This window comes from Corella eumyota, chromosome 4 (genome assembly GCF_963082875.1).
Source record: "Corella eumyota chromosome 4, kaCorEumy4.1, whole genome shotgun sequence".
Classification (NCBI taxonomy): Eukaryota; Metazoa; Chordata; class Ascidiacea; order Phlebobranchia; family Corellidae; genus Corella; species Corella eumyota.
The window spans coordinates 10812147-10820725 of NC_137493.1; the positions used below are offsets into that span (position 1 = coordinate 10812147).

The following is an 8579-nucleotide window of genomic DNA, read 5'->3' on the forward strand; positions in this document are numbered from 1 at the left end:
GTTTTTATCTTAGCTGCGGTTTATATAACATGTGGCTGTTTTCATCACAAAAAGGGACTCCTTAGTTCAGTTAATGTTTATGATAACGAATGTGATGAAATAAGAGATAACCCAATACATTTTATTTTAGATTATTTTTATGACCACCATGTGTGCAGTGGAAAAGTGAAAAAAGATTGATATTAACTCTTGACATATATAAAAAATACCTTCTCATGTTTTAATAACAAATTAGGGAAATGCCACTCTCAGATTATATTTAAAACTTAACCTGTCTTATGTAAAAAACACAACTCAAATCACTTGTTTATCCGTTTAATTTGGCATACCATCTTTAAAGGTATACGTATTAATTAATTATTATTTTTGGAAAACCACATAAAGTTTACTTCGTCTGCTAGAACTATCATAGCTTCAAACATCTCTTCGCTGGTTCCGGCAATCTGGAATTTTTTCATACAAAGTTATCTACTACAACCTTTTTGTTATTAAAACTACAAAAAATGCTGTTTTTTGGTGGTAAGGTTTTAATTATTCAATTTTAATATCAATTTTTAAGTAATTGAGTTTTGTTAAAAAAGTGTACCTGGTTCTCTGGCAGCAAAAATCCGTATTCACCGGTGTCTCTAAGCTCGATGGTCCACGACAAAGGAATTCCGTTATCAAATGCCATGTCTTTTGAACCACCAGAAACAAGATCTGTAACAAAACTTGTTAGCGACATCTTACGACAACTTACTTTTAAAGTGGTTAGTTGCTAAACATTTTTACCTCTGCATTGCCTAAAAATCAAACGCTTCTTGGATTGTTTGTACTAAAGCCATGTACTATTAACTTTTAAAAATACTCCACAACAGCATTTTACAACATTTTAGTTGCTAAAGTGCGTAATTTAGCTTACTTTTCAAACTTAAAACTTACACATAGATTGATGTCCAGGACCCCAAGTGTAGTCGCTGCCAGTTTTTGCTTTAATAGCAGCCGAGGCACGACTGGATAAATCCATCTTAAAATAAAAAAAATATTGTCGTTTAAAAGAATAGATAGTTTCCCTTTAATTAAATAAAAATATACTTTAATAAAAAGAAGCTATTTAAAAAAAAACTCTATAAATCTCTAAATAAGATTTTATAAATAAGATTTAAATTATGTTCAGTTAGCCACACGGGACCGGTTTAACAGGTTAAATAAAAATCTCTATTTATATTAAATTTATACAGCTTTTCATACCAATTCATCGTGGTTATGGGTGTTTACATAATCGTATGAATATGGAAAAACAAAAACTTGTGTGTAGCTGTGGAAGGCAATGTAACCCTGAAACAGATGCGTGAGAAATAGCATAAGGTGAATGGTTATAGATAGACCAAATTAAATATTTATTTAAAAGCTAAATTAAGAGTATTTTGCTTGTTGATTTATTTTTGCCACAACATTGTTGGTTATTTGTTACTCATTTCTAATATTCGGTCATTTAAAATCAATAATAAATTTATTAAAATTATTTTACCAAAATATTTGGTTGGTTTCGTATAATTTCCGACAGAGCAAATACAATTGGTTCCGATTCAACACGAGGGCCATAGTAAGTACTGCTGCATGGATTAGCACTTGCACCTTCTCCACTCCAATTTTTGTCAAAGTTTCGATTTGCATCTACGCCAACACAACCGCCAGTACGCACATCAGATCTAGTTTTTCTCCACATACGATCCTAATTAACAATTTTTAATATTTTTCTAAACTTTTTAAAAATATAAAAAAAATTTAATTGCATTGTTGAATAAAATAAATCAAATTTAAAAAAAATTTAAAGAATATTATTATAAAAACAAATAAACTTAACTAACATATTTTTTTAATGCAACTTACTGTCTCCCAGCTATAAACATAACCATCGACATTGTACAACGGGATAATCATCCACGTTATTGTATCCATCATGTTTTTAACTATGGGATCATTGTCATATTGAGACACCATCTAAAAATACTATCATGTTATATTTCATAATTTTGTGTTTTTTTAAGATATTTAAGACGATACTTAAACAGAAACTAGTATTTTCTTTTTGTCTAAAACAAAATAGATAATGTGACATAAATAACTATCAATTTTTTCATTAATCTCAATATTCTAGACACTGTTTTATTAACTTACTCTATACACAAAATTTGTGCACCAAGCTGGTGCAATCCATTCACGTGCATGAACTCCGCAGTCGATTAAAAATACGGGATTTTGGTCAGATGTACCAAGTGTCAGCATATCAACATTTCTTTTTTCATAAGATGTCGCGAAATAGCTTGCTCTTGCAAGACCAGGAAAATCTGCTGCTATGTCATTAATCCATTGTTGTATCTACATTACACATTTAAAAAAAACGTTGTTATTTTATAATTCGTCTATAAAAAAGCCAACCACATAAAAGGCAAATTTTTTCTAAAAAGCCAGGATATAACAGGAAAATAATTATTGATATAAAATATTTGCAACAGACGATTGTTTTAAAAAGTTATTGATAATTGCCCTGTTGTGTAATGTTTATTTACCTCATCATAACTGTGATACTTGTTGTAGTTGTAATCGGCTGATGATTTTATGTTAGGCATGTTAAATTGACCATCCACCAACTCTTGCAAATTGTTGATCTTAACCTAAATGTAAAATGTGTAAAACAGGTTATTTTATTTAAGTCAGCAAAACTTATAAGTTTTTTTTGAAACAGTTAAATTAAAATTAAAACTCACACAAATTTTTTAATTTAAATTTAGTTCAACTTTTATGCGTATACCGTATATTGCATTCCTGCGTTGTTAAGCTTTCTTATGATCATTGGTAGAGAAGATCTTAAAAATTAAAACATTGTAAAAAAAAACAAGGACTATTGCTAAAAGAGGTATATTCTTAGATATAATATTAATGTGCATTTTACTTACCTAATAAACCGAATATCTACGCTCTTGAACAGTTTTACAGCTGATGCATCTTCGGGGCTCCAGAAATCGGCCTATTAGCACAAAAATGTAAAAAACTAACAAATTTTGATTATTGTCAGTTGTGATATGGTCCCTTGTATTAACAGTTTTAACTCGATAGATTTGCAAAGCCTAGTGTGAAAAGAATACAAATTTATTTAAAAAAATGTTTAAATAATATCTGCTAATAAAAAATACTTACAATATCGTAAAGCTCTTCAAATTCACGTATAAGACTAAGGTGGTCTTTAGTTATTGGGTGAAGGGTAAGTACTTGATCTCTACAACAACATTAAAGATATAAAAGAATTTAAATATATTTTTAATTACCAATATTTTTTTACATGTTTACTAACCCATCAAATCTTAATGCTAGCGTGTATGCCAATGTTGCAAACAGGAAGATAATCTTCATTTTTTTCGTGATTGAATATTCAATTCTACGAAAATGTGAATTGTGAAGATATGGGCGATAGTTTATATAGCCCATCATGAGAAACAACATCTGGTTAGAAGGTACTGAGTATCTATATACGGGTTTAAGAAAGGTGTTATCTGCACGTCATATTTATTCAAATATGCTGTTGTCAGATCCTTTGTTAATTTATTTACAGTGGTTTGTAATCTACCTTTAGAGTGGAATAAAGTCGCTTGCCTAAAGCGGATTTTTGGTTTTGTTTTTGTCTGACGTAAATTGCCTGATATGTATTCGTTAAAGTGAACGGCTCAGCTTTTTCGTCTGTCCTGACATTTTTATATCAAAACATGCAGAATGCCATGTCAAAAAAACGCACCAAAAATTATATTTAAAATCTTTATAAATCGTTTGTAATTTAAGTTTAAAAATCACTATTTAAAAAAAAATTCCAACGCAAGTTAACGTCACTCTAGTAGATTATGACGTATCAATGGTAAAAGCGCTGCTTCAACATATGGTTTTGCAATGTTTTCTTTTGCGCTTTGGAGCTTTATGATGAGTTTCATTTAAGTATTCTTGTTTGCCAAATCAATCCTAGGAATAACGTTAGAATTGCTTAAAAAACAATCAGCCTCTTAAATCTTACCCAGTAAGCGCAAACGCAATTTTGTTTAGCTATGTAGGCTAGCAATATTTTTTAGATATAGGCAAACCAAACTGTTAACTTAATTACAAGTAAGACTTTTAAAACGTTTTTTTTTGTTATGTTAGTACACCAAACTTCCAGACCCTTGGCTGTTTAAATGGAAATGTAAAATCGCCTAATTTAATTAAAATAAGCATACAATCAAAAACTTATTGCTATTTGCCCTATTTACAACAATTTATGAATAATAAGACCCGTAAATATTTTTAAACCTTAACAATATTACCTGATCTCACTTTTAAGATAACTTTGAAACGACGTGTAATTTGATTGTGACGCCATAAGCTACTAGAGTGACGTCATTTGCATTTTTATAGAAACAAAGTTTTAAACTAAGATTGCAGACTACCTACAAGACCAAAATTAATAGAATTTAAAATATAAACTAACAACAGCATACTTTAATTTGAAATTTAGTTGTATGACCCAAAGCCATACTGTTTAATTGTTTAAGTTCACAGTGTATTGTATAATTTATGTTTTATTTTATTGTGACTTTTCTATTCGTATAAAGTTTATTTATAAGGTATATTTAATTCAATAATAACTGATGCGTGACTGCACTGGATTTTTATTTAAAATACTTAAACTTAAACATCTTTAATTTTCAACGTTCAACAGGTAAGCGTCGTTGTCTAATTGGGGTATATTATTTGCAATGTTTGCATTGTATATCAAATGTTACGTTTAAATTTTGTAAATTAGAAAAATCGCCCAAACTATAAATAAAACAAAAAATTGGTGTGTTTAAAATTTCCTCTGGTGTAAAGTTTACTTTAAGCAATAAATATAAGCCAACATACACATTGGTGTTCACAAAATATGTACGGGCTTGGCCTATGAGCCAACAAACGCAGCACTTGAGACCGCGTCGCTTTTATTTCACCGTTGGTTTACTGTACATGGAGTACCAGAAATCGTTCATTCTGACAGGCGCACTAATTTTGAAAGCCAATTTTTTTTTAAAATGGTTGAGTTAATGAGTAGAAAAAAGGATACCGCTTATCATTCATTCGACAATGGTGGGGTCGAACGAAATAATCGAACCATTAATTTAATGTTGCAAAATTACGTACAAAATTATGAGCAAAATTGGGATATCGCGTTATCAGCGGTAGCGGCTTACAATGCTAGCGCACATAAAGCAACTGGTGTGTCACCACAACCAAAAAAGCTGTTATAGATATTTGGACAAACTTTGTTTAAAACAAAAAAAATACATTGCTGCTATAGAGAATGAAAAATTATAATTAATGAAACTTACGTTTAGCTATTTCTCTTTAAAAAAATATATCTGTTAAACTTTGATATTAATTTTTGTGTTTAGTTTTTTGTAAGGTTGTAACTTCTACCGTGATTTTATTACTTTAGTAAATTAAACCGTTTAACAATTTTTTTTATTTACTAAACTTATATCATTGCAAATAAAAAGCTAACCTATACTTTAATCTCTAATTACCAAATTGTTTTAACATATATAATGTTAGCTGAAATATGTTGACTTCGCATTTTATCAAAAAAAAATTTTTTTTTGCGTTTTAATTTGTCTAATTGAGTTTTCAGGCTAGGTTATTATTATGGAAACTAGAAACTATTTGTTTTTTGAAACATTTAAAAACGTCGCGTGTATTAAAATTTGGTTTCTTTCATTTTTCAAAAGTTGACCATTTGCAATTTTAAGCATTTTTTAAAATTCTCTTTGGACGAAGCTCTATTACGCATAAAAAACTTTTTTTTTCAAGATTTTAAAGCATTGCATTTATTTTTGCTTAGGATGATGTAAAATTTATGATTAATATTTAATTATCTTTGAAATTGATAATTATAACCTGTGTATTTTAAAAATTAAAGCGGTGCAAGCTTTACAAATTGTGTTCAAGTGCCAAAATTCTAAAGCTACTGACTAAATTAATGGCTTAATCAAAAGCAGTTTTGGGTGATATCAAAGCTTTTTATATAAGATTATGGGTTTTCTGTTTTCAGTTTAATTAATAGTAAGTATTATATTTCATTTTTGTAAAAAAAGGCTTACTTTTTATTTAATAACTTATGCTTTACATTTTATAATTAAAATTTGTAAATTTTAAGGCACAAACAATATCAGTTTAGCTGGTTCTTACTTTTATTCTTTTATGTTACTGTTTTTATTTTTTTACAACTTTATAAGTAAATGCCATCACAATCCGAATTTAATTTACTGATTGTTAATTTTTTTATAATTTGAATTCTTTAAAAAACACTATCTTTATTTTTTTAATGCAGTGTTAATTATTAGTAAACTAAGAGATTTCTAAAAATTATACAAAATATTATTTCTTTTGTGTTCTTTATTTAATGTTAAATCATAATGTTTCTAAGATTATGAAAGCTTCAAATCATTACAATTTTACTAAACATAAATGTCGTTGCTTTGTAATTCTTTTCTGCAATTAAAATAAATAAAACAAATTAAATACTGATTTTTCATGATGTATTTTTCTATTTTTTTTAAATTAAATTTATTAATTTTTTATCTATAAGGTAATAAGCGAAGTTTGGTCAATATAGCTTATAACAAGATAGTTGTTTTAATTAAAGTATATTTATTTATTATGTAAATTATTAAAGTAATGTGGAAAAACTACACTACAACATATTATTTGTATACACTTTAAAAGTAAAATTTTTTAATTAATATTTAATAAAACAGCATTAATTTTTATAGAGTTGGTCAAGTAAATTGTTGATAAAACTACTTTCTCTACCTTATTTGTTTTAAAACTGATTAATATTTGCTACTAAATATATATATAATTTACAACTTATAATTTTATGTAAATTAAACATTGTAAAAAAATTGAAAAGTAGAAATATTTGTTTACTTTAATTTTTGAAAAATTTGTTTACTTTAAATCTTTAAAATTTAAATTTTACCGTTTCCTTCCAACTTCGTTTTTTTTCTGCATTGCAACTCCTTGCATTCCAACCTTTATATTTTAAAGTTACATATTTTTTTAAATTTTTTGAAAATTTATTATTAGAAAAAAATTATACCAACTTAGCAGTTTTATTTACACCTTTTTACCCACTAAACCTCTGCGGTGGTGATTTTTCAATTTTGTTGAAACTGGCTGCATCAGAAATCATCAACAACCCAAAAAACAAAACTACCAACAAAATTTTGTTCATGTTTACTGAACTCATTAATTTTACTTTAAATCTAACATAAAAAGCATAAGTAGTAACCTTGTCAATATAGTTTATTTTACACTTTAAAATATATTGCAAAAACAAGAATATTTAGACAAAAACGATTTTTATAACTTTATATCTAGTTGCTTGCTTAGTGTAGGCCAAAAAAAGTTAAGCGTTTCTTTTTTAAAGCATTGCCAAAATAAGTGTTTACTTAAAATGCAAATCGTGTGCACATTTAACGGAAGTTAAAACCCTAATAATAAAAACGTTATTGCTTAAAAATGCGCCGCTGTGCATTAAAAATCACAAAATTACAAAAAATTCACTAAAAACCACAAAATTACAAAAAATATTGTACATTCATCAATATTGTATCGCAAAACAAGAAGCATTTACGTTTGCATTAAAAGCTTAACTCATAGCATTTTGATATTTATTTGTAAAAACAATTTAACAGCTTTATGTTAAATTGAACAAAAATATAATTTTTAACTATATAAATTCGTTTAATGTTTTAACAGGCATTTATGATTTTAATTTTTTAATTGCAAAACAAATTTTAATTGTATTTATAATAGTTTTTATTTATTTAGCACATAAATAGCAATATCTTGTCTTCCGAAGTTTGCTTAATATTTTTACTGATGTTTTTAGCTTGTTTTGTTAATTTTCAATTATGTAAACCACGTAAATATAACAGCATACCGTCAATACCGGTACCGTTTTATTCCTTTATTTTTGAAGTTAAATTTTTAAATATTGTTAGACTAGGTGATAACAAATTTTGTTCCATCTAGTATTAAATCCTGGTCTAGATGGAAATCATTTTGATATTCCAATTTATGAAATTGTAAACTGTTCTAGCTTATATTTTTGAGCGTTTATAAAACGTTATGCATAATATAAATTGAAATATAGTGATCAGATTAAGGAAATTTACTTCGGATATATAAGTAATTTGACTAAGAAATTTAAAAAAAACATGATCTGAAATCGTTAGCTTGGGCATTGTTTAGGTAATTTTTATTTAAAATAACAAAGTTCAGTAACTTTGTTTTGTTATAATAATTTATTAAAAATGTTATCAATAATGTTAATTTGTTTGGCATATTAATTATTATTAAAGTTTAAAATAATAACAATATAATAATAATAATAAAAATAACAATAATAATAATAATAATAATTATAATAATAATAATAATAATAATAATCTGAGAGTGATTATAGGGTTTAGATTAGGGAAAAATATTTCGGATATATAGGCCTACTTTAAATATATAAACTGTGCTAATGCCCAACA

The 8579-nt window shown here is 26.9% G+C and overlaps 1 protein-coding gene across 1 annotated transcript; it reads right to left on the reverse strand.

Annotated features, from left to right (window-relative positions):
- Window positions 1-353: 353 nt before the first annotated feature.
- LOC145750814 (carboxypeptidase B-like) lies at window positions 354-3393 on the reverse strand. The gene is made up of 12 exons (XM_082566890.1): window positions 3335-3393; window positions 3181-3259; window positions 2940-3010; window positions 2795-2849; window positions 2553-2657; window positions 2161-2361; window positions 1873-1983; window positions 1511-1714; window positions 1231-1317; window positions 922-1006; window positions 587-699; window positions 354-443 (listed from the first exon to the last, which is right to left on the reverse strand). The coding sequence occupies exons 1-12, from the start codon at window positions 3391-3393 to the stop codon at window positions 354-356; spliced, it is 1260 nt and encodes a 419-aa protein (XP_082423016.1).
- Window positions 3394-8579: the final 5186 nt, after the last annotated feature.

Excerpts from the sequence above, each read along its gene's own strand:
- LOC145750814 (XM_082566890.1), bottom strand. The coding sequence starts at position 3,393 with ATGAAGATTATCTTCCTGTTTGCAACATTGGCATACACGCTAGCATTA. Across the intron at positions 1,715-1,872 it reads ATGTTTATAGCTGGGAGACA|GATCGTATGTGGAGAAAAAC; the intron begins GTAAGTTGCATT and ends ATTGTTAATTAG. Across the intron at positions 1,007-1,230 it reads CCCATAACCACGATGAATTG|ATGGATTTATCCAGTCGTGC; the intron begins GTATGAAAAGCT and ends TTTTATTTTAAG.